The following is a 27,736-nucleotide window of genomic DNA, read 5'->3' as shown; positions in this document are numbered from 1 at the left end:
TCAGGGTGTGAGGGCCAATTGAACACAGACTTCCACAAAAAGAGACAGAACTTTCTTGGTTACCTTTATAAAATGCCCCATTGATAATATTAATATGTTTATTGGCCCACTTAAAGTTTCTTGTTCTAAAAACCTTTACCCGTCATTGCTCTTGGTAACGGCGAACAATCTTGCAGTTGCCCTTTGTTTCATTGTCACAGTATGCTATGGCAAATTGCACCAGTGAAACACATATTTTAATTAACTTGTTATAGCTAAACTATCAACATTAACTTTTTTGCTATGGAAATCTAGAGTTTGGTTGCTAGTGTAAATTTTGTGATTCGGATTGCAGGTTTAAGTCTTTTTACACTGGTGTTGAAAAAGTATTTTCAATTCCAACAAACAAATTTAAATTCTGAGTATGTTAGTCTCCAATGTGGGGGTTAAATACTAACTGAAAGTGCGTAGTAATGTAATTTTCAAGGTTAATATACAGTATATTACAGAAGAATAACATTTTTGGAGTTTTTATTGAGTCGCTAGTCGAAGAAGACGGGATAGCCTTACTACTTTCTAAAAGAAAAGCATCAGATGATAGATAATTATATACAGAGATGTATTACAAACGATGTTCCCGCATCTCTTAGCTTTGTAAATGACGTCGAACTGTGCAGTGGTGCTGCTGTGTTAGCACGTAAAGCCTTATTTTGGTTTATTTCGGTATTGTTTTTACTGATAGTGTAGTAAATGGACAAAATGAGTTATTACGTGGTATGACTTGCCATGCTGTTTAGAAAGCAGCATTACTTAGATATTAAGGTATAAAAACTTTCTGGTATTTGCTTCTTTTTTTTTTATTATTTGAATTCCTTGTACGGTCACTTGAATTGACAAAATGAAACAAGATAATAGAAAATACTCTTAATAATTAATTAGGCACTTATTCAAATTTAAATCTACGAACGGTTGGATAACGAAAGTAGGCTCATACACAGAAAAATCCGTTCTCTGGACAGCGGTATATTATAAAAAATATACGGAATCCTTATGTTTACTACAGAAATCATTGCGAAGCATACGCTATTCATATGCTACATACTTTTCTCGCTTAGATGCCGTTGCAGGATGTATGACATGACTAACAGTCTTCAGTATATTGCATACATATACATATGTTACATATGTCAGCTATATGTTACATACATTCATCTGTATGTGATATGTTGACAGTCAGTATACAGTTTTTTCGTTCGTACGGAAAGTATGCTTAGTCAGAACACTTATACACAAAGTATGTATAAAATATACTTTATCAGTTATACGTTTGCTATAGGGGGTCTATGTTAGGTCCAAAATCAACAGAATTTACGCATGTAACTTACGTTTTTAGGTACGTCACATTTTTTTTCTCAGGCTAATAGTATCGCACAAGGTGAAGATAATGACGATGACGTAATATATAACTGAAAGAAGTAATAATTACTTCTAATAACTTTTGAATATTATGTGTTCAAGTTAGAATTTCAAACGCCTTCTCGTTTCACCTAAAGGGTAAGATAGAGAGTATGTAATTTTCAGGATTTTAGTATGTTTTCTAGCATTTAATAGGATTAGATTCCCATTGTACATTGGTAAAAGTGAGGGGAACGCGGGGTACGCCTCCCCCCAACTTCCAAAAATATGTAGACTATAGCATCTCCCCACTTTCTAAAAATTACAATGAGCAAAGATATGTATGGGGGATGGTATGTCATGGGTTTCTGTACTTCTTCAGATCCATTTTTACCACTGCTATTATATCAGTTATAAATAGGGATGCGCACGAGACGAGATTTGTGGCTGTCTCGTCTCGAAAATGTGCTGTAAAAGTGATGTCTCGACTCGAAAAATGTATATTTCTCTATTGAAAGAGCCGTGTCTCGACTCGAATTTTGTCAGGAAAATCCTGTCTCGACTCGTCTCGTGCGCATCCCTAGTTATAAAGAAAACTGATACCAAAGGTTCGATTACTAAAACAATTAATTTGTATTTTTTTTTTTTTTTTTTTCAAAAGAGAGGTTTATTTATAAACAAACCTTAAGTATACCCCCATCTTCCCATATATTTCAGATTATTTGGGTAAAGACTTTAAGAGACATTTCGTTTACTTCTTTGTGAAAAAATTGTGTATCTTAGCAATCTCTCCACTTTTTTTTAAAAAAAATAATAATTAAACGATTTCAACCTGTTTTGATAGTGGACAAGTTTTCGATGTATGGAAACAACAGAATTCCGAATTTGGTCATTTTGTTTAAGTTAAGTATAGCTTGTTGATACTCCACACAATGCCAAAGAAAAACAAAATGTTGATTTTTACAGAATTTAATTAACATCTACGGCATTTTCTTTACACAAAAATATAACTAATAAAATAAATTTACATTATTCTTCAATTATGCATATACGTACAATGTTTATACAATTGCATCTTACAGCGTTTAATTTGTTTACAATATAAATGTCATACATTTAAGGATTTATGGAAAAATATTTCTAAACGTAATGTTCCTTATCAATATAAGGTCAACTCAAAATAGATTGAATATTAGAGGTTAAAATAAAAACACACAGGATGAGCACTACTTATTTTAAATGTGACGTACCACCATTGATAATTTACAATCAATTATAACATGAAACTTCTTTAAATTAAGGTGAGTGTAACGGTGTGGCTATTACCAATAGATGATAGCAGCTTTCCCCTATCTTTTTCGATGTATTTTGTGAGGAGCTTCAGTATTTACAACAATTGAACCAAATTCATGACATGAATATTCAAAATTTGTCCAAGGATAATTTGAGTATATTCAGAATGTAAATTCTGTCATTTTAAATTAATTTATTTTGTTTTATTCATTGTCGAGAGAATTTTGTTATTGAAAACATATAATTCTGAAGAGTAAAATCAAATGCTCGAAATACTAAATGACACAAAATAATTTAAAACTACGCGAATAATATCCTCTGACTACATATTCAAGTACTAGTTGAACATTTTTTTTTTTTTTTTAAAGAAACGTTGGTCAAAGGCACGTACTATTTTGGATATTAATGTTCCTCACAAAATACTTGAAAAAAAACAAACAGAGAAAACGTGTTGCAATCGATTGGCCATAGTCGATCCTTTACATCCACCTTAAAATAAACAATGTCACATCAATACTTTTAGTGGCCTTTAATGTATATCATCCTATTTCTCTTATTGTACTGACCCGTATTTTAACTGAGAACTGATGCCAGTTTCTTTGGCAGAGACTCACCGTATCTTGTATTAAGTAATCTCATAGTGTTTTTTTTTTTTTTTCAAAATTTGAAGTACAAAAACGCAGACATTGTGATGTTGAACAAATAAATCAAATCTATCATCATTCGGAATAAATTAGCCCGAACGATGGAGATAATTGTAAAAATACAATAACATACTGCAACATAATTTATTTAGTTCTGTACTTAACTTTGATTTTCCAAGTAAATATTCAAATTTATAATATGTACAACGTGTCCATAAAAATACTATGATAGTTTAAAGTGGTATTACGTTCCTTTGGATAATCATATTTAAATGAAATTGGTCAGATTTGAAAGAAAAGCTCAAATATATTTTACTATACCGCATAGACATTAAATGTGGGCCCCACGAGTGGCAATGTAAACATCAAGACAATACTCCCATTCACACCACACACGCTCCAACATATCTGATGAAATGGACTGAATGCCAGCACTGATACGACCTTGCTCTTCTCGCAGGTTTTGAGGCAATGGGAGTATATAGACACAATCCTTTAGTTAAACCCATAAAAAGAAATCACAAACTGTTAAGTCAGGCGACCTCGGCGGCCACTTGTAGAAGACATTTTCATCATTTCCGGCACGTCCAATCCAATCCTCCTGGAAGTGCTTATTCAGATGTTACCGAACACGTAAATGCTAGTGAGGAGGTGCTCCATGTTGTTGGAAAATAAAATCATTGTCTTCTTTTTCCAATTGTAGAAATAACCAATTAGCTAGTATGTAAATATAAATGTGCTCATCAATTAGTTTGCACAAAATAATCATGAATGAATTTACTTTTTCTGTGTTTGATAATGTTCATTATTGATATTGTTGTTCATTGTTGCCATGCACAAAAATATTTGAGTTCTTTCAAATGTGACCAATTTCATTTAAATACGATTATCCAAAGTGACGTAATACCACTTTAAAATATGATAGTATATTTATGGACACACTGTATTTTTACTTAAACTTTTTAATTTTTGAAATAGTACGTGAGAAATATATTTCATTTCCAAAATTGTATTATTTTTTAAAGCGTTCGACAGTTATTTTGGTCCTAATTTTACCATTATCTAGGAGTTTACTAGCACAAGTAAATATAGAAACATAGCAGGACACATTAAATATTGACCCAGGAACTACTTAAAAGAACTGAAACTCTCTTATAATAGTTAGTATAATAGACGTTTATAGTAACAGACAATTACAACTACAGACAATTGGTTTGGAAACTGTTTGTTTAGAAAAATCATTTTTGAACAGATTACTCTGTGAGATCACATAGTTTATATCATAACTACACTAAGACAAACAACAGACATTTGAATTTGAATAAGCAGTGTTACCAAAAACAAGAATATTGATTGCAAAGTCGACTGTCTTGCAGGCACACTTCTCGTGGATATTGTAGTCTACTTGTGTACTGCTAATATTACTGAACTCTTGCGCCTTCCAATTCATTCTTCAATTCCAAAATGTCTGTCCTCATTCTTCGAGACAGAAGGAATTATCCGATGTGATACAAGAGTTACTTTATTCGTAGAAGAATGAATTCGTTTTGTATCTCACAAAATTTATATGAGTATATATGTTGCATCTTGTGAAAGTTGCTGTGAATAACTACACACTCTTGCTTTGTCAGACCATTAACTAATAACTCAGCCCATTAAAATTATATATATATATATATATATATATATATATATATATATATATATATATATATATATATAAACAAAATATAATTTTCATTAAGGGACATGTAGGTAGATTTGAAGACGATGTACGAGGTGTATTGAAAAAGTATGGAACCTTATTTTCTTCCCGCGTGAACAAATGAAACTTGGGAGAGTTTCTTCAGTGTAGATGTAGAGGCGACACACATGCGCAGTCGTGAAGCGTCAGCTGCTGGTAGTCGGCCAACGAGTGAAAACGTTTAGTTGGCGGTCGTCGGATTTCAGTTTTTGACAGAGAAACTTGAGTAGTGACATTGCATCAAATTTTGCCAAAAGCTTCGCGATACCCAAGTTTTAAAAAATTCGCAAGATTCAACAGGCTTTCGCGGACGATGCCATGAGCATCTGACACATAAAGGAATGGTGCAACCGCTTCAAGGAGAGCCACACATCACTGGACAGTGAACCACGTTCAGGTAAGTCCTCAACAAGCCTGAATGACAATGCCATTCAGCAAGTGCGGACTGTAATCTTGCAGGACCGTCGTATCACAATCTGAGAAATTGTGGACGATATACGAGTAAGCATTGGATTGTTACATTGAATTTTGAACAAGAATTTGGGCGTGGGGAGAGTGTCCTGGAAATTTATACCGTAGCTGCTAACAATGGAGCAGAGCAATGGCGTCTCACAGGACGTGCTGGACAAAGCAAACACTGTCTCTAAGATTCTGAACACCGTGATCACAGGCGATGAAACGTGGGTTTATGGGTACGACCCGATTTGAGTCAAGAGAAGACATGATGCGGATTGAGACTGTACGGTTGCTCACCATACCAAAAATCTGCATCCTAGAAGTGTTTTCAACAATGGCTGGAGCGCTGGGAGAACTGTGTGCGTTACTAAAGAGATGACTTTGAAAGCAATTAGTGTTTCGGATTTTTAAATCAACAATTGTATTTTTGACAAAGGTTCGATACTTTTTGAACACAACTCGTATGTAAAACCAAATTATTATAATTGCCTTTCATTTCAAAGACAAAATAAAAAATACTTTCCCATATAAATAAATCAACTGCCTGAGGATCCAAGGTGGCGGATTTACCCAATAGGACAAGGGGAAAATATAGCAAGAATTTATCCCGAAAAACTGTAAACAATGATTGATATGTCTCGATAAAGAAGTTCACTTATATTGATATTGTCAAATGAAATAAAATACACCCTTACACTTTGTGATCTCTTTACATACAGTAGTTTGTAATTTGAGAATCAAAAATTAAGTTTTATGATCTTATCTTGCTTAGTACCTCAACTAAAAATATTATTTTAGTTTGTTTTAATTCTATTAATAATTTCTGAGCTATTTAAGCGCTTTACGATTACTTATCTCTCTTTTCAGTGATAATTCTTCTAGGAACTATGAGATATATGTTGTCTAAGAGGAACTACATTCTACATTTGTTGAGATTCTTTAAGACTTACTCACTAAAAGTCACTGCAGAAACCAATACAAAATCATATCCTAAAAGTTCAAGTAACAAGGTAAAGTATGATGGAAACGCTATGACAGACATGGATTTCGTGTTGGTTACTGTCAGTTAATAAATGAATGTACGAAATAAACTGTTTTGTACTACCATACAAAATGTTGAACAACAAATGAGTCATGTTTTATGTTTCAATGAAATAACAGTCTTTTTACAGAATGATATCAGAGACTACCGTTAAAAAAGTCTCAAGATAACAACGATAACAGAGTCTGGAATAGAGAACTGGAGGCTTGTCACGGGAGTTCTTGAACTAAAGGCAAAAAGAGTCCTTTTCCATGACTAGTCGGCCACTTAACACATGTTCTCACGACACCAGTTCACTCACTAGGTTCCGTCACTTCTTGGGGTTCTTCCTCTTCCATTTCATCTGGATTGAATTGAGGATGGGACCCATCGCCAGTTCTTAAGGCTCGCTTCAAAACGAGTTCCGGCGACACAGTCCTCCGGTCGTAGGCGAGACCAAGCCATGCCCAGAAGTCGATCATCATGGTGCTGAGGTTGGTTCTGTAGTTGCCCAATTCTGCTGCTTTGTAGTCCCAGGGGAAAGCATGGTGATAGTTATGCCAGCCCTCTCCCCATGAGGCAATAGAGACATATATGTTCTCCGTGGGTTTGATAGATCTGAAAATAAGGTAGTTTACTACTGTATTTGAACCCGTAACTAACCTGTGACTTCAAAATACAGGGTTTTTCATAACAACACCGACGTTTGAGAGGTGATTTCTGACTCCAAAATAAGACAAAAAGTATAGACGAACCTGGGCGCATAAATGCTATTTTTTGGAATCATAGGCTGCCGAAAACATGAGAAAATGAAATTTAAAGGTCCATAGCTCCAAAACTCAGGGATCTACCATAGTCGGGTCAGGACTTCACTTAGGAACTAATATGTGCGCTATCCAGAAATAATTGTTTCAGAATCCTAAGGTACTTCTACAACAATTTTTATAGAGGGAGTTTGCCTCCGGGTATATAATTTGAAGTACTCACTAACTTCCTCTATAAAAATTGTTGCAGAAGTCCACAAGATTCTGAAACTTGAATATTAGGACAGGACACATACTACTTTATAAGTGAAGTCTCGACCCGACTACGGTAGGTCCCATAGTTTTGGAGCTATGGACCTTTAAAGTTCATTTCATTTTTTCATATTTTCGGCAGTCTATAACTCCGAAAGGTAGCATTTGTGCACCCAGGTCGGTCTATACTTTTTGTCTTACCTTGGTGTCAGGAATCACCTCCGAAACGTTGTCGGTGTTGTTTTGAAACACCCTGTATACTAAAGATTAGAAATAAAGTAGTGATTAAAACCAAACTGAGCTATGATTTGAAATATTGACATTAGGTATTGTAGCATTAGAATAGTATCTAAAACATTGAATGAATATTTATGCTTTTCCATCTAATGAATCAAAATTAGAAAAAAAATGTATACTTTTCAACTTAATTATAATAAACAAACACAAATAAATATCGGTATTACCCTGATGTCGAACTGAAATTATAATATTTTAATTTCCTGATGTTGCTCTGATGTTTAATATTTAAAAATACTAATGAAATAAGACTGGAAGGGGGTCGAGAAAAATGTGACCTGAAACAACGAAAATGTGACTCGTATGAAAGAACTTTTGCAATTCGACGGTATATTCGCAAAAAGTTCTTTCATACGAGTGACATTTTCGTCGCTTGAGGTTACATTTTTCTCGACCTTCTTCAGGTCTTGTTTTATTATAATTATCGTTTAATGGTCGACATGTTAAATATTCCAAAAATTATCCCTCCCTAAAAGGACAATTTGTATGTGAATTTGAATTAATTTCGTGGTTTTGAAATACAAGAACCTTAAAATAGGACAATATGTATAGTACATATTGGATGATCTGAATAATTCTGCTACCGTTGGATAGAACTTGTCCATTTCCAATTAAAATTTGACAAGTATTAGTATTTATGTTTTTATTGTCTTTTCTAACTTATAATTAGTTGAAAGAAATTAAAATAAAACAAGAAATGTATGTTTATGATGGTCAGGAAGTAAATATTCACAGCACACATTACAAAATTCATGAAATAGTAAAACAAAATATTCGGTTTCCGGATTTTAAATTGTTTGCTTTACATATCGTCATGTCAGAGAACGCAGCTTTTGTCACAGATTACTACCATAAATACTGCTCAAATTGCTTCTCCTAGCACGCTGGGTGAGTTTCGACTGGCCCCCAGGATTTGACTTCACCTAGGGGATTGCCAGGGTGAAGATGAGGTTTATTAATACGAATTTTTTCATAGGGGGTCCCTTAGGTGTCTTCCCTGGCGTTAGGGAAGATTTATAAATACGGGCCTAAATCACCTTGCCCTTATACCAAGGATACTAGTAGAAATCGTACTTTGCTTTTTTGATACCTATTAAAAAATAGTTTTTCCCCATGGTAAACATTGACCCCTTATAGTTGCAATTGTTTCTCAAGTACTTACTTGTCGTATGGCTTGTTGCCCCAAAGGTGAGCAGCACTGTTGACGAAAAACGCAATGTTCAGCGTAACCACATACCGCAATGCTCCAGGGACCAATAAGCAGTCACCAATGCATTCATCCCACAAGTAGTAAGGAACGCCAACGGGGATAAAGAACCAACACAAAAGGCCGATTGGAAAGAACAATCTGAGGAAAGAGACAACAGGGGAATTTATAATATGTACGAATATACGTAAAACACACCTTGACTAATCCCATCAGCATATGTAAAGTTATTAAAACTGAGTTGTAATTAATTGAGTTTTTTTCAAAATATTGGAAACCTAAACCCTGGGAGTTTTTGATCGCATAGTCAAATTAAATTTGGTTTAATTTCATTATCAAAAATACATATTGATTAATCATTTGTAAATTATATAACAATATAACATAAAAAAGTAGAAAAGTTTGGTCTAAGTCTTACTCAGGAAGCATTCATAAAATTTCTGAAACACTAGACTCATAAACTAAGATTGCATAATATAAAATAAAGGAAACAGCTATATGTGTTTATATAAATTTTATATACACTCACTTGTACCGTATATGTGGATGTATTTCATATATTATAAAACATAATTATATTGTACAATATTTGTTTATTTATTCATTTATTAGCCCAACATAGAAAATTTCTCATTTACAGAAGGCATGCATAATTTTTAACACATATATTTATAAAATTAATAAGTAATTAAAAGATAGAATATAAAATAAACAAAAACAAAAAATGGCAACAACAAAAAAGAAAATATCTGCCTAAGATACACAGAAGTGCAGTAACAGATACTATAATGAATATGTACTATCTTCATTGTAATATCTACAACTGTACTTCTACTTCCCCGTCCGGAGCTTATGAGGTTGGGATCCCACGTTAAGCTGTAGGTTCATGTCTTATTTAGCCTCGGTTTTGAAAGGGACACTGAAGTCCCCAGTCCAACCAAAATATTCGTTAATTTGTTCAAGAGAAAAGATATTCTATTACCTAGGGTTGGTAATGATATATTTTATTATGAAATACTTGTACTATAATAAATGCCCGTTCTTCGAATGAGAAAAATAATGTACGTCAAATAATTTCAATAATAAATTTTTGAAAGTAAAGAAAACCGTGAAATATCCGAGAAGAAATTCCTTCAGTATTAGCTTTATCGAATCTCCGCCCATGAAGCCAGTAACACAGCAGAGTGATGTGGGTTGCCTACCTCATTCGCACTATGGTTTGTTGTACACTCATGTCCAAAATTATTGTCGCATGTCAATAAATATGTTGTTATAGGAATATAATTTGATAACGAATTCGCCTGGTATTTCTTACAATGTTAGTATGTGTATAGTCGACAAAGACATGAATGTAGCAAATTTTATGTCAAAAGAGCAGTAAATAACAACAATAAAACGAAAATAAAATTTCTTATCCATTTAGCAACTTTTTTTTTACTCACTCTACTTTTCGTATTTATATTTTTTCCTATGAAATTTACCACAAATATACATTTCCCGATTATACACATAGTGTCAGTATTAAAAGTACCCTACAAAATGATTATCAAATTATATTCTTACAACAAGACAGTTATAGATATGCAACAAACATTTTGGACATGAGTGTACATACACAGAATTTAAAGTTTTATCCCTCAATCCCCCCTCGAGTCCAAAGTCGAAAATATGGCTTCGTACGCGATTAGATACTGTGAACTTTTTTTTTGTGTACAAACTTCCTCCATGTGACTTCTTTTTATACGAAAACCTTATAACACACACACACACATACATACATATAGGCCTATATATATACAGGGTGTTTCAACACAACACCGACAACATTTGGGAGCTGATTCCTGACACCAAGATAAGACAAAAAGTATAGACCATCCCGGGTGTACAAATGCTTCCTTTCGGAGTTATAGGCTGCCGAAAATGTGAAAAAATGAAATTTAAAGGTCTATAGCTCCTAAACAATGGGACCTACTGTTGTCGGGTCAAGACTTCACTTAGGAACTAATAAGTGCCCTATCCAAAAATACATGTTTCAGAATCCTAAGTTACTCACGAAGCAATTTTTAAAGAGGGAGTTTGGCTACTGTCATATAATTTGTAGCACTCTCCAACTGCCTCTATAAAAGTTGTTGTGAAAGTACTGCATGATTCTGAAACATGGATATTTGGATAGGGCACATACTAGTTCCTAAGTGAAGTCTTGACCCGACTACGGTAGGTTCCATAGTTTTGGAGCTATAGACCTTTAAAGTTCATTTTTTCATGTTTTCGGCAGTCTATAACTCCCCGGATACTTTTTGTCTTATCTTGGTATCAGGAATCACCTCCCAAACGTTGTCTGTGTTGTTTTGAAACACACAGTGACAGACATTTTTATATACAGGGTGACGTGAAGCCGACTGACACATTTCAAAGTTGAATATTGAGCAGCCACGATAGCTTAGAGTGGGTTACGGATGAGATACTGGAAGAGAATAGGACGTCGTTCTATAGGAATACCATAACAGTTAGCATGGACTTCATTGGAGCGTTGAACAATGTTTTCTGTGTTCGTACTTATTACGAAACGAAGACAGTAATTAAAGTGTAGCGATTATTCAGATATTTCATTGTTACCTAACATTATACTAAAGGTCTATTATAACTGTTGCAGTGTTCTTATGAAATGGCATCCTATCCACTTTCTATTCCCTGGCCGCAACATACTCCAAGCTATTGCGCCTGCGCAATATTCAACTTTGAAATGTGTCAGTTAGCTCCGCGCCAACCTGTATAAAAATCACCTAAGAGGATTTTGGAAAATTGTCCCGAAAAACCCCTTAGTACTTAAAAAGAAGAACTTTTGTCTGCTGTTACATTCACAACCTTTTATAGACCTTCTGTCAGAATTTAATTATTGTGATGATAATCCTAGCTTTCTACAAGACTAAACCATACTTTTGCATTCTCTGAACATTCACATGTACAGTAGGAACTAAAATACTTACTTTCTTTGCCATTCTACGATTGGATTTGCTCTCAGGTCACTCATATCGACTGTTTTTCCCTTCTCCTTGACGTCTGGGTGCTTCTCCATCATCAGCCAACCGATGTGGGAGAAGAAGAAACCACGAGTGGCGTTGTGAGGGTCGGCATCTGTTTCACTAAATTTGTGGTGAACTCTATGGTCCCGCACCCACTCGTAGATGCTATTCTGAGGATTCAAACAAACAACACAGCCAATGATATTTTGATAATTTATCAATAAACATACAGTAATTAACTTTTAGTTTTTATTTACATTTCCAGTAGTTTATATTAGAATTATGATATTAACTTCGTTGATATCTCGTTACAGTGTTAATAACCAGATATTAAGCTGTACCCTTTCATAATAATGTGGCTAACGCTTTGTCCTAGATTTGATTCCAGGTGGGAGCACTAAGTCCGGTATAAAATTAGTCAGTTTGAAAATGCAAATACAAGGTCGGGCTAAAAGACCTCCCGTATTTAGAGAGAGTGATGTGTGAGTTATGGTGGGGATACGGCGGTGGATTCAGGATTTAGGATTTTGATTTCTGGTCTTTCAGCATTTATGGCCATTTAGCCCGTCACGTTGTGTGGGATGACGTCCCTTGGCGAGCACACAATCCGGGGAAAGGGAAGGAAGAAAGGATTGGGGAAGGAAGGAAGCGGCCTGGGACCAACAACTTAGGTACCATCCCGGCATTTGCCTGGCGTGAATGAGGAAAACCCAGGAAAACCTCATTCAGGGTGGCTGGCCTGAAAAAGCGTTTGACACTTTTTCGATTGAGTGGTACCACCGGGAATCGAACCCGGGACCGCTCGCACCGATACGGCGGTGGAAAGGGTATCGATCGATAGTGATATGCGTGCCATTTTCAGTAATCGCAATGGCGTGGCGCGATGAGCATCGTGCGTTTGTTGTGGATTAGTATATTCGTAATGGTGGTTCTGTGATTACTACTCAGCGGGCATTTGGCATTTGGTTCTGATTTGGCTGAAATGATTCTGTTAGATGATTTAGAGCAACAGGATCTTCATTAGAAAAAAATCGCCTGGTCGATCTCGGACGGTTACAACGCCGGAAAAAGTGGCACGTGTGAGAGCATTCATCCAGCAATCTCCAGTGTAAAGGAACAAGTTTAGCCGATAGATGTCGCTACACTCTTCGTATCTCTCCCATGTATTTTTTATCCTTTCACGAAAATTTAGAATTTCTCTTACAAATTTCAACCTAGAGATTTCAAATTTTTAGAGAAGGAACTTCATAACCTATTAAAGGGAACAATCCGTGCCGATTTTTTATTTAGAATTTTCTTTATTGTTGAAATGGCTTGATTGTTGAAATGGATACCCAAACCTTTAATAATGGAACTGTTTCAACAGTGAAGAAAATTCTAAATAAAAAATCGGCACGGATTGTTCTCTTTAATAGGTTATGAAGTTCTTTCTCTAAAAATTTGAAGTCTCTAGGTTGAAATTTGTACGAGAAATTGTAAATTTTCGTGGAAGGTAAAAAAAAATACATGTGAGATATACGAAGACTGTAGTGCCATCTATCGACAAAACTTGTCACTTTAAACCAACCTTAAACAGGTCGGCCACGCGATTTTTTTTTTCAGTGCAGAACCTGCTGCTTTAAGGTTTGATACCAACACTTGAATAGTTTTACTGTCTGAAAGAGAATCATGTCGACTAAGTCTGAACCGAATGCGAAAACCTCGCTGAGTAGTAATCACAGAACCATCACTACGAATATACTCCTTCACAACAAACGCACGATGCTCACACCAATTCGAGTACTGAAAATGGTACGTATACCGTTATCGATCGATACTCCTTCCGCTGCCGTATACCCGCTATAACTCACACAACGCCCTCTCCAAATACGAGAGGACTTTTTGCCGGACCCTCTGTAAAACAAGCCCCTTTAATTAATGCCAAGAATAGCCGTGGAATGCCCAGAGCATATGTTTTTATTCGTTTGTATTTAAAAGAAGATAAAGGTGAAATTAAGCTCTAGTGTTGTTCATGAGATGAGAAATAAGGTTTTATCGTCTCGTCTCTTAAATTTTATAGAAATGTCATCTCGATTGTCTAAGTATTGTTTCTCTCCTCATCTGGATTCTCTAAAATTTCTTCTCGTCTCGCTCGTTTTATAAATTCATGTTAAAAGGAATTTATGTATCTTTCATTTTCTTTCTTAATTTCATCTTGTAGCTATCAGAATCCTTCCACGTCACGAGAAGTTCACGAAGAGTGTAATATAACAACATTTAAACAATATTCATTATTGGTATGTATTGTCTAATGATTGATGTATCTTTAAATAGTGATAAATTGTCTTCATTGTGTTAGTAGAACAATTTTATCTATTTTTAGTTTTCTACTAGAAATCTCATAACATTAACACAGCGTTGGAGATCTAACGAGGAAGGTTCATAAACCGTAAGAGTTGAATTTTGATGAAAATTTGTGACAAGATTCAGTTCGAGTTGCTAAGTAACGTAGTAATGGTCACTCGATGCGCAAATGCTTCGTTGAGCTGCTACACCGACGAAATCTTGAAAGACATGTTCTTGTAAAGTCATATGTGCCGTTGCACCTAACTTATATTACAGCATTTAAATGCTATGCATAATCACAACACACATAGACTCATATATATGGCACACTTTGAAACAAGTATAATTTGTTACAGTGCTGCTACTAAATTTTTCAATACAGGAATTTCAGTTTAATTAACGATTTCTATCACTAGTCTCAACATCTGATTGGTATAGTGGCTATTGTAGATCAAGTGACTACTACTGCATTAGTTAAAATCCTGCAAGTGCTCGCACGACTGCATTTCATAACACAAATTTTACTTGCACAGTTTTTATATGTTCCTATGAGCGAGAGTGCTCTTAACTCTGAAGTGAAAATAGATATGTAAACTTTGGTTACGAAAATGGATTCAGGAGTAAATTCCAGTGCTATTTAATACCTCACATGCCCCCTTACCATTTATCATATTTAACCGCGATTCAATATGGCGCCTTTCAAAATGGCGATCATGCACTGGAAGTACTCTCACATATCGATGCTCTACCTTGATTTACAATACTGAAGTCAGATCTATCAAAAGCTTTTTCATTTTTATGCCAAAAGGGTATTTTTGGACATTGCCTACTGGATTTCAAGATGGCGTCGGTGTAGCAGCTCAACGAAGCATTTGCGCATCGAGTGACTATTACTACGTTACTTAGCAACTCGAACTGAATCTTGTCACAAATTTTCATCAAAATTCAACTCTCACGGTTTATGGACCTTCCTCGTAAGACTTGAGTGAACTAATATTGCTAACGAGACTCCAGAAATTCCTTGTCTCGTCTCAAATTTTAGAATGTATTCTCGTCTCATGATCACCACTACTAAACTCCCTGTGATGAGGTCCGAAAGGGCTTACATCCGCAGGCATAACAAACCATTCCAACTGACCTATGCGTGGCGTAGGTGCACGCTTTTACAATCTGAGAAAACCAGCGAGAAACAGGTCGAGAGAAATTAGAGGACATGAGGTAGGAGAATGAAATAAACAGATGTTGGCAGTGTACGAGTGGTCATGGATCCACAAATAGTTTCCCTGTGAAACCATCGATTACGCTATCGATATTCTTCCTTATCTAGCACCACTGTCTTTTGCCAACGTCAAGTCAGCTACCACTTACTTTCCTTTTCACTCAGTAGGCCACCAAAAACTGTGACGTCATATAGCATTCGATTAGAAATGACTGTAGCGTAACATAGGTTATTCAAATCTATGAAAATGTGGAATTTCTATTAGAGTATACCAAACACCGATTCAATAATATTTTTCAACCCTTAGTTTACTCAAATTATGAATAACTAAAAAAAAAAAAAAATACATTTGAGCTCGGTTATTATAAGTACATTCTTGCATTATTATCAGCTTTTAAAAATCTTTGCTTTACACTTTCTTTTTATCACCACCTAGCAATACTACATTCAACATGGAGGAAGAAATATTGTTTTCTTACCTGTCCAGCGATAGAGAAACAAAAAGCCAACCACAGTTCCAGCGGCCATTTTGCTTTGTAAGTCTTATGGGCCCACAATCGATGTCCTCCAGCTGTGACACCGACGCCAGAAATGATGGTCAAGTACAGACCTGAAGAAAAATTCAGACACAGATTAGATTATTATCAAACTTTGGAACAAAATTGTTGATGTGGAAGCAGTGGCGTATTTAGGAGGGGCTTCCGGGCTTAAGCCCCCCCGAAATCTTACTTACTATAGTAAAGTATATGAAATATCTTGCAGAATTTTCACATTTTCAGGCAAAGCCCCCCCCCCGAAATTTAGCAAAGCCCTTCCCGAAACAAAATCGTAAATACGCCACTGTGTGGAAGTAAGTATGTTTGAAGCAGGGCTAGCCTTGTTTAAGCAGACAATACTGTGCACTTTTTGGTTACAAATACATACAACTTAAATCAGTGTTTCCTTTGGACGAATTATATTTGTTATTTACTTTATGAAACTAAATCTCCTATATTTTTGTCTTTTAGCCTAAAGGAGATGCACAATTAACGAAATTGAATAACTGTGAAGGGTCTACAACCCAAATTCTGATTTGATAAAAGTATCTTATCGTTATGTTTTTGGGTGTGCTGAAACCAAAAATGAAGTCCGTTTTTCACCATCACGTACAGTTTTTGTTCTCAAAACCATTTAACATAATAGCAGATGTGTAGCATAACTATATGCATATAATAGACGTGGAAAGTGTAGTGTTTGTTCTTCTCCCTTGAACGTTTGGTAATATGTTAAACAACATATACAATAACATAAAATAACGTTAAATACAATACAAATACAAAATAAAATATAGTAAAATAAACTATATGTAATAAATTCTAATATCATTCGCCCTCAGTAGGTGTAGGCACAACCTGTACAGACAGGAACTGCGATAAAAGACACAATCGCCTGACAGTTTTTAGGTTTTTCCATGTTGAACCAGTGGCGGATCCAGGGGGCAATCGCTTCCCCCCCCCCCAGAAGAGGAAACTTTCTTATTTTATATATAAATAAAACCCATTCCAGAGTTTGGAGCTCTTAAAAGTAGCAGTATTACAACCCACCTCCCTCCGCCAGAAGTCCGTCCTGGATCCGCCTCTGTGTTGAACAATACCAAACATATAAGTCCATTCATATATCAGAGTGGCAGAGCACACAATCGTTTCACTAAAAACGTTTTATTTTTTTCTTGGAAAGTTCTGCGTCTGCACTTCCGTGCGTAGGTCGCTTCAGATAAATCATGATGTAGCATTCAACAATAGCTCGTTAGCATATTCACGTTTCACCTACCTTGATACCTACGTTCCACTTCTTTGATGTTTTGGTGGAACCTTCACCTTGTTCTTCATTGACGTTCCCCAAGTTTTCCGGAAAATAGTTCACATGCGAGTGTAAGAAGTGAATCTTTAGACTCATCCTGCAACCTTGTTGTTCAAACGCATGCAACATGCGTTCCACGATACTTCTGTAGTTCGGATCCTTCACGTTACCAATAACTTCTCTACAACCTCCTTAAAACAATTCCAGGCTTCCTTCTCCTTCTCATCCATGGTCAAAACAAATTGTGTATCTGCTAAAAGTTTTCTGATGTCTGGACCTACAATGATCCTTCTTTCAGCTTGGCATCAGTTAAACCAGGAAACACGGACATAAGTACTTGAAACATGCACCTGCTTGATTGAGAGACTTTAAGAATTGTTTCATCAACCCGAGCTTTATGTGTAGTGGTGGTAGTAGGATTTTGTCAGAAGGGGCTCCAAAGTCCAGATATAACAAGTTTAAAACGGTTTAGCTTCCAACACTGACTAATAAGGACATACATGAAGTATGTTAAGAGTTTTTCATCCCGGCGAAATTAAAATACCGCTAATTTTACAGTAATTATGTGATATCTTCAAATAGATAAAAGATAATTGAAATATGGAACAAGAGCGCCCTAAACAATATTATTTTGCGTGAGGTACCGTTATCACAAGTCACCTAGTGATTTTCCGTTTTCAGCTGTTTAGAAACGCGAAAATAAATGCCAAGTTTCAAAATGGCTCGAAATCGAAAGCAGATAAGTGAGACGTGATAACGGTTTCTCATGTAAAATAATATTGTCTAGGGCGCTCTTGTTCCACATTTCGATTATCTTTTATCTATTTGAAGATATCACATAATTTCTGTAAAATTAGCGGTATTTTAATTTCGCCGGGATGAAGACTCTTAATGTCTGTACAGGTTGCACTGCAGAAAGTAATGCAATATAGAAAACGTTTACGGGAAAACAAACACTAGCAGATACAAGTGTAATAACTACAATTTTTTTTTATACCTATTTGTATATTTGTTTGTTTTTTCGTTCATTTTAATTAACAGCGTTTATGGAAAAACATCACTACTCGTTACAAGTCTACGAAATACACCATATTACTTTTGTTATTTAAGTTTATTAATGTGTTTACTTATTTATTTTATTTATTCACTTATTTATCATTTAATTTATCAATTAAATTAATTATAATCATAAAGCAAAACCATCTGTTACAAGTGTAATTTATTCATGTATGTATGCATGCATGCTACACATCTGCTATTATGTTATATGGTTTTGAACAAAACCTGTACGTGACGGAGAAAAACGGACTTCATTTTCGGTTTCAGCACACTCAAAAACATAAAGATAAGCCTCTTTCATGAAATCAATTAAAAAAAAACGTAGACCTATAATTGGTGGAATGCGCATGTGGGAGGAAACGGGAGAACCTTAAGAAAATCGATGAAGAGTGCAAATTCACGCGCCCTCTCGCATCGAACAAGGATCCTCTGGTACCAAAGGTGAGCGCGTTACCAATGATTCACTGACCTCCTTATCTGAATTAGTGTACATGTACTGTAACTCATAAATCTTCCAAGAAATAAATAAGCCGTAGGTTGTAATCGACATTTCCGCTACGAAAGTCATACGCTCTTGAACGCACAACACGATAATTACAAACTTCCTGGACGAGTTTTCCATTTCCACTTAAAATAAATTACTTTCTTGATATCATGCAGAATAACGTCAGGACAATCATTATAAACAACTGAAGTCATGATCCATTCTGTATTTCTATCGTATCGGTTGATTAACCTGATTCGTCCCCGCAGGCTATCCCATTACTAAGAACTCAGAAATCGTGCATGAACAACAAAATTTTACCTATTTTAGCTTCTAGGAACCATAACTCACTACTAATTCCAATATAACTTATGAAAGAGGCCCCATCACGGCAAAATTAAAATACCGCTAATTTTACAGTAATTATGTTGTATCTTCAAATAGATAAAAGATAATCGAAATGTGAAACAAGAGCTCCCTAGACAATATTATTTTCCATGAGAACCCGTTATCACGACTCACTTATTGGCTTTCGATCTCGAACCATTTAGAAGATCGGCATTTATTTTCGCGTTTCTAAATGGCTGCAAACGGAAAGCTACTAGGTGACTCGTGATAGTGGTACCTCATGTAAAATGATATTGTCTAGGGCGCTCTTGTTCCACATTTCGATATCTATTATCTATTTGAAGACACAACATAATTACTGTAAAATTAGCGGTATTTTAATTTCGCTGGGATTAGGCCTCTTAATTAAAGTTTACATCTGGGAGAACTGATGGAAAGAAATTGCAGAGCCGCAAATAATCGGGCGGATGGTATGGTGTCATGTTAAGTTTACATAGCTGTAATCAAACCAGAAACCCTTCACATCATACAAGAACGATAGACAACTCAGCCCGACACACAAAAATATATTTACCGTTTTACCAGTATGTTTATTACTTAAGCCTATTATTCGGTTCAAAATTTTCGAATTAAAATTTGTAGATAGTGCAGTCGTCAACTAAAGAAAACTCCCGTAGGTCATACCAAAACATTGTATTTATTGCACCGGAGTGAAAAATCCGATTTAAAGTATTCGCTGAGCAAAACAATACGTAAATTGTTATTAACGTGTAAGAGTTTCGTCAAGTATGCACTTGGCTTCGTCAGACACTCATGAGTGCTCTTTATTTATATTTATATTTAAACATAAAGAAAATATTTTAAATGTTCCAATAATTTAATAATAATCAAATTACATTTAATTTTTTTATATATAGTTGAAAGTTACTGACTTTCACTCGTTGACTATATTTGAAAAAATTAAAGTAACTACAAACATAAGGAGATGCAGCGCGATTGAAAACTCTGTTCTTACCATTATCGTTGTGATGTAAGTTCAACTCTTAGATTGAAGTAGATTTCGACAGCTAGGTATGTGCATCTGGACCTCAGAAAACGATTTATTTTTAATGGTAAATATACTATTATTTAAGCTCTTAAAGTCTCCAAATTGAAACTTCGATTTAGAGGTTTTAGCCACTTTTTTGGCAATCGAAATCAATGTGCGTCGTCCAGAAGAAGGCGAGTGAATTTTATATGTTGGTGCTTGACGTTACGGTATGTGTGTGTATGCGCGATAAAGAATTTGCTTGAACCAGCGTTGAAGGTAAGTTTCTCACTGCTTCGCTGATTAGTATGTAAGATATGTCAATGCAAAGAAGGTAAAAGCTAACGGGCGCTTGAGGCTCATAGTATAAAGAATAAATGGGAGTCGTACGAGCAATCTGAAATTGAGAATGGAATGACCAATAAAAAAAATAGGCTGAAACAGACAAATAACCAATGAAGATGTCCGAAACAACTCCCAGATACTCCAAAAATGCTACTCCCATGATGGATTTGCCCTTGTATTGTTGAGAACCAATCGAACGATTCGTTAGTCAAAGAGGTACTTACTCCAAACGAAGGTCATGAATTTGGCGGAGGTAAACATCCTGTAAAAGCCCCAGATGGCCAGAAGATGAACGATGGCGATGTTGATGACATTCAGCCAAACGATTCGTTGCTTCACTTTGGGCTTCTCACTGACGATGCCATCAGCTTCCTTCACAACGGCATCCTGCTCGGCAGACTCAGCGATTCTATGGGTCAGGTAACTGGTTTGGTTCGGCGGCATCTTGCCACAGTCTATAACAGAAAATAACAACCATTGTTAACACACAATCTACAATTAGTTTAAAAGCAGAACACTAACGTTGTATAAAATGGATTGGTCTACGAAACATGCTTGATTTCTTCAAATCGGTCTACGCATTAAGGAATTGGGTATTAATTAGTTTTCCCCCCAAATCACTTAGTAGTGACTCTGGCTCACTTGATAGTGATTACAGTTCGTTATTTGTAAGCTTAATGAGTATAAATACAGTGTGGACATGTCATAAAAACTACAGTGCGTAAATCACGAACCAACTTGTACTAGGTGGCCACTAAAAAGCACGAATGGTATCTAACCGAGTCAGAGCAGAAGCACAGCAGGAGATCCCGAGCGGTAGCGAGTGGATGCGTCCGTAGGGAACAGGTGCGTCAGCGATGGTGGGTATGCGCATAAACGAGGTCTTTTATAACGACTCACTATAAGTTACAGCACCAGCTCCGAAGCCGTCGATGAATTTGAGGCAGATACTAAATACCATCCAAGGAATTAAGCACGAATGCAGGAATTACGGTATTAACAGTCACCATTGAGGATTTATTAATTTATACATATTTCTGGGTATTGCCTGCATCTGTGGCCTTAAACACGTCACGCATGAGAGATGACATCCGCCTGCAATCACACTCCGGGGAAGGGGTGAAATAAAGGAATTGGGAAGGAAGGAAGCGACCTGGGACCTTAATGTTTGGTACCATCCCAGTGTTTGCCTGGCGTAAGTGAGAAGAGTCTCACTCAAGACGGCTAGCTTGAAAAATCTGTTATATCTTTTGGACTGAGTGTCCTCACTGTGACTGCTCCAACCAAAGTTGAAAGCGTTAGTGACTGCGCTATGCGAAGACACTCAATCATTGAGGAGATTTCATGGAATAGCTCAGATCCTTATGAGGTTTACAAAACCACCGAGGAAGCATACATACTCTTTCAAAATAATAATAATAATAATAATAATAATAATAATAATAATAATAATAATAATAATAATAATAATAATAATAATAATAATAATAAAAATCGGTGGACCTATGTCCAAATTATGCATGGACAAACACACAATTACAATGCTATCACTGGCAATCGGTGAGAGGTTTCATGGTATACCCCCAAAAAGATTATCATTACATCCAGATGAAATTTACATGGAACCTACATGAATGTGTACTTGGTGTGTGCTTCTCAAAGAAAAGCATGGAAAGTTCTGTCATATGATCGTACGAGAGTGATTCAGAAAGTAGTGCCTTCAAGCCTACTACTTGGCCAATAACACTGTAAATATTCTGAACTGTTTATCATTAGTGCAGTGATGTTTAAGTTATAAAATATCACTAGTTTCACCTTCCTATCTTTTCTCGTTCCAAAGTGACGGAGCAATCCAAAGCACGCAGTGGTGACATCCGGTTGAAACAGCGGGCTGTCATTGAATTTCTGACTGCGGAAGGTTGTGCGCTCAGGAACATTCTTCGCTACCGACTAGTGGATATACCATTATGACCAGGAAACGGAACGTCAGACGATGGAGTACCGCCACACGTCCTCTACCACGCTAAAAACTTCAAAGTTACCCCATCTGCTGGCAAAGTGTTTGTTGACATCCTGCCTATAGTCCGGATCTTGCGCCCTGCAACTTTTGGTTCTTCCCCTTTGAGGATCAGCTTTACAGCCAACGCTACAATTGTGACGCGGAGATAGAAGCAGCAGTTCGATAATGGTGTCTCCAGCAGCCACCACAATTCTTCGCCGACGGCATGAAAGATCTTGTTTCGCGTTGGAGCAAGTGAGTTGCCCATAATGGGGACTATGTTGGAAAATGATGCCACCATTTGAAGCTGACATTGCAAGCTTTTTTCCACTGATTACCTGTATCGATGCTATCTGTCAAACACAAATAAAAGTATCACGTTGGAGGTATTACTTTCTGAATCATCTTGTATTATAAATTGATTGCATATGAATCAGTTCTCCATGCTTTTCGATTTTGTAATGCATAGGGATGCGCACGAAACAAGATTTTAGACTGTCTCGTCTCGAAAATGTGCTGTAAAAGTGATGTCTCGACTCGAAAAATATATATTTTTCTATTGGAAGAGCTGTGTCTCGGCTCGAATTTTGTCAGGAAAATTCTGTCTCGACTCGACTCGAGCGCATCACTAGTAATGCAGAAATAGATTTTTTTAAATAGTAATTTTCTTGAAAGCAGAATTATTTATTAATATTTATTTATTTTTAGAACGATTTGCTTCGAAGTCAGTTAATAATAAAAGGTCGAAGACCTAGGTTTGATTCAATACTCAGTATCACACTCTTCGTCGAATCCGTGTGGTTTAAGAATTCTTCCCATTTTCTCATGTAGTGTATAAGCAGGGCTGTAGTCGAGGGTACACGGCGGTACACGCCGTATACCCTCTGCTTAATCTTAGTCATTAGAGTGTACCTTCTGCTTCAAAGCGTATGGTACTTTCCACTTTTGCTTTATTTATATTTATTTAATCGGGCCATGTTAATTTTAAAGTAACTATATCAGTTTTCTACCCTTATATTCTTAGCAGGTTCAAACATTCTTGCATCATATTTCAGGGATTAGCAGGGGTTCTCATGACAAGAAATCAATTTTTTCTAAGTACCTTGTTTTTTGTGTGTTTTCTAAACTAAAATATACTTAAATTTGGGCACAATTTTCTTATTTCTGGCAACATCGGGCGTGAGTTTTCCTGTTCCTTCCCGGAATGAGTTGGCTCCTTCTTCATACCTACACCCATTTATGTTATTAACGGTGTAATTTAAGTAAGGAGTCTCATCAAGTAAATAGCACGAAATGCTTTTAGAATATAAAACAGTAAGTTATCCTTTATATTTTAATTGAATTAATTAATTAATGCACGCGTTTTACACTGTTCATTAAAAATGCCTTCTATGTCCTTTATGACAATTATAGATGATCACAAAACAGCGTGTACCCTCTGAAAATTTTAGGACTACAGCACTATGTATAAGTAGTACTTAAGAGGCCTCATCACTCCGAAATTAAAATACCGCTAATTTTACAGTAATTATGTGATATCTTCAAATAGAAAAAAAAATAATCGAAAAGTGGAACAAGACCTCCCTAAACAATATTATTTTGCGTGAGATACCGTTATCAAGACTCGGCATTTATTTTCGCGTTTTTAAATAACTGCAAATGCAAAGCTACTAGGTGACTCGTGATAACGCTACCTCATGCAAAATAACGTCGTCTAGGGAGGTCTTGATCCACTTTTCGATTATCTTCTATCTATTTGAAGATATCACAGAATTTCTGTAAAGTTAGCGGTATTTTAATTTCGCAGTGATAGGGACTCTTAACTAGACATGGATTTATTACGCGACCCACATATCAAAGAGTCTTTACTTCGTCATGATCATTAAAGAACTTAGCGTTATGAAATCAATTAGTTGCTATGTTTGTTTATCAGTGGCGATCTTTTGTAATACTTCCGCAAGTCGGCGCTGTAGTGCCTCATCCACCTACACCACTAATGAAGTTACTGATAATGACAACCAGAGATAAAAAGAAAGAGAAAAAATGGAAAGTAGAGAAACAGGGGCGTCGCAATGGACATCGTGATTCTTCATTCAACGAAGACGTTGATTAGCGTCCACTTGACAGCTTCTTGTTAAGTGGTCAGACAGAGCTCGCAGGAGGAAAAACGCACGCGGAAGAAGCGATGCTTAATGCAATCAACACAGACGCATCCTTTCTCTCCTTTTAACACTTTCTTCCTCCAACTTACAGTTACACTCTCGTGTGTAAACCAGAGTCCAAAAACTTTTCACGAATACACTCATATATACGTACTTTGTTTCAGTGTGTTTTTTAGTGTTCCAACTATACAAATTGTTCATATGTTCCCGGGTTCATTGTTGATGTGGTTGCGACTGTAACCAAATTTATCCACTGTAAGATAATTGTGGAGTCGTTCAATTTAAAAAATGGACGGCTGTAGATTACCACAGGAATAGTTTACTAGTAAATAAATTGCAGAGATGGGCGCAAGCCATCTGATCTACACATATTTTCTTTTCCTCTTCCTATAATAATAATAATAATAATAATAATAATAATAATAATAATAATAATAATAATAATAATAATAATAATAATAATAATAATAATAATAATAATAATAATAATAATAATTATTATTATTATTATTATTATTATTATTATTATTATTATTATTATTATTATTATTATTATTATTAATGTTGTTGTTATAGGGTAATATTGTTGAATGTGTCTTCATTTAACCACTGAAATTAAGCCTTAGATTGTTGTAACATATAACTCTAATGTTTTAAATATAAACTAGATAGGCTTATGCAATAATTGCAAATTTAGAGCGAAGAGATCGACTTTTATTGAACATTCAAATATTTTTTTTAGTGTATCAATTGTTTTCATGGACGAACACGACGGGCAAATATTTCAATTTGGTTATCAGGGAAAAGCATAATAACTTTGAAAAATTGTGTGAAAAAATGAAATCTTTCAGTTTTACGTCCCACGGTTATGCCGGTTACGCTAAAGGAGACGAGGATTCCCGAGAAAACCCACGACTACCATGTTTGTCCACCACAAAGTCGACACGGCGTGAGCTGGGATCGAACCAGGAACCCCAAGCACCGGAGGTGAACGCTCTACCACTGAGCCACCGCGCTCCCTTTGAAAAAGGTGGTAGCAGAACAAAACGAAAAGGGCTTCACCCTATTTCTAATACTGAAAATTCTATTGTCCATTGTTTACAATGAGAATTCCCGCGCCAAATGTTTTTTCAATGTTAAATATATGGGGATCCTACTTTTTGGTAATTATTCTTCAATAATATCTCCGATCGGGGCGTGCGACTCCATACAACACTCAACGTGCACTCTTAAATCATTAGAGCTCCTTCGTGGCTAAGTGGTTAGCGTACCCGCCTTTGGCGTGGGAGGCCCGGGTTCGATTCCCGGAAGGAGCTCATGCAGTTCGGATTCCACGTTAATCAGGAGGTCCACGTCTCATATAACCTCGCTGCTGAACGGGACGTTAAACTCAACTCTAAAACAGAAAGAGGAACTGTCAATACTATAGTGTAGTGATCCATCCTATACTATTTATAATGGCCTGTCCACCCACCAACTGCATCGTACTTTACCCCGATTCGTGATTCGAAGCTCATGTTAATTCTAGGCCAATCCTGCATAACTTTGGACTTCCATAGGAACGAATAATACACACACACACAAAAAAAAAAAAAAAGTCGGAGGTGAATTCATCTCTTTCTGCTAAGTGATTAAGCAACAACGTAAGTTTTATAAAAAACGCAACAAGGTTTGTGAAAATCGAAGACAGTTTTCGAAATTAGTAGTGCAAGATATTTTTTAAAGGTCGCAGTACATTTATCCCACTCATTCATTATTCTTGACCGATTCTAATTCCAAGCAGTGCGGATAAATTGTAAATCTCAATAAAAAATATAAGCTATATTTAATCATGTTATAATAATAATTTTTAGGAATGTTATGGTGGAAAATTATATCCTTATCACATTATGATGTGCTTAAACTATCCAGTTGCGGTCGCTAAACGTTGAGGTAGTTTCTTTAACTCAATATTCAGCAGCTTGAAATGAACATCTAATTACTAACTAGTGCTGACATCTATCCTTCATCAGCGACACTATGTGCTTAATAATTCTTTGCCACGAGATTTGATACAGATCAGTGAACAAGGAAAGTAAGTATATATGCAGGTATGAGGAACGTTCACACTTGCTTTTTTTGCACACTTGAGAAAGTGCTGAATTGGGCTTACAAAAAAAAAAAAAAAACCCTGCGAAATAAAACCACAAATGCATTGAGTTATCTTCAGAAGTGGTTTACGAATTTGATAATAGCTTGACAAGTTATCTAACCAGGAACCGCACAATTTGCAGAGGCGTCATTTAGGGAGACAGAAGGGTTCAATAACTCCTTATTTCCAGCAAGTTAACTTTGCAAAATAATTATGAGAAACCTTTTCTGCAATGAAAATCGTCTGTGATTATTTTGCTTTTGTTTTTGACTCACATTACTCTGTGTAAGCTAACGGAGAAGGATGTGTAAAAGACGTAAATGATGTTGGGATAATTTTTATATGAAAAGTGTGGTTTGAAAACTCCATGAAAATCCACAGATATGTTCTTCTCCACCACAAAGTCACACGAGCTGGGATCGAACTGAAGGTCTCTTGAACCAGAAATTAGAGTTTTGAGTCAGGGATAGAAAGTGAACTGGTTCTTGTGAAAACGCTCCGGACAAGTTCCTATTTTTAGCATGGGTTCTTGCTGTCTGAACCGGTTCAAAAGCGGATCCGAACTGGTTCTTTTTCCATCCCTGCTTTTAGTATCAAGCCATCGTGTCTTTCGCTGCAAATTTGTGTTTCAAACCCACTTTTGAGTAAGACCTTTTGAAAAACATTTTAAATTTATTTGTTTCAGATGAATGGATATTAAACTCAAAGAAAATAGGAATAACA

General features: G+C 35.9%; 1 protein-coding gene across 2 annotated transcripts in view; it reads right to left on the bottom strand.

Moving 5' to 3' along the window:
* Positions 1 to 887: 887 nt before the first annotated feature.
* LOC145663201 (acyl-CoA Delta-9 desaturase-like) overlaps positions 888 to 27,736 on the bottom strand; it is a 150,316-nt gene continuing 123,467 nt past the window's right edge. The window contains exons 2-6 of one of the 2 annotated variants that reach the window (XM_081729550.1): positions 20,946 to 21,176; positions 16,099 to 16,229; positions 12,040 to 12,245; positions 9,008 to 9,193; positions 888 to 7,150 (exon numbers count right to left, since the gene is read on the bottom strand). In XM_081729550.1, the coding sequence (XP_081585676.1) occupies positions 6,847 to 7,150; positions 9,008 to 9,193; positions 12,040 to 12,245; positions 16,099 to 16,229; positions 20,946 to 21,176 (1,058 nt within the window). In that variant the 3' untranslated portion in view covers positions 888 to 6,846. The remainder of the gene's footprint in view (positions 7,151 to 9,007; positions 9,194 to 12,039; positions 12,246 to 16,098; positions 16,230 to 20,945; positions 21,177 to 27,736) is intronic. The other variant, XM_081729551.1, reaches the window with a different exon arrangement.

The sequence above is a fragment of the Thermobia domestica genome, chromosome 10 (genome assembly GCF_964235325.1).
Source record: "Thermobia domestica chromosome 10, izTheDome1.hap1.1, whole genome shotgun sequence".
NCBI classification, from domain to species: Eukaryota; Metazoa; Arthropoda; class Insecta; order Zygentoma; family Lepismatidae; genus Thermobia; species Thermobia domestica.
This window is presented reverse-complemented; position numbering and strand designations above follow the sequence as displayed.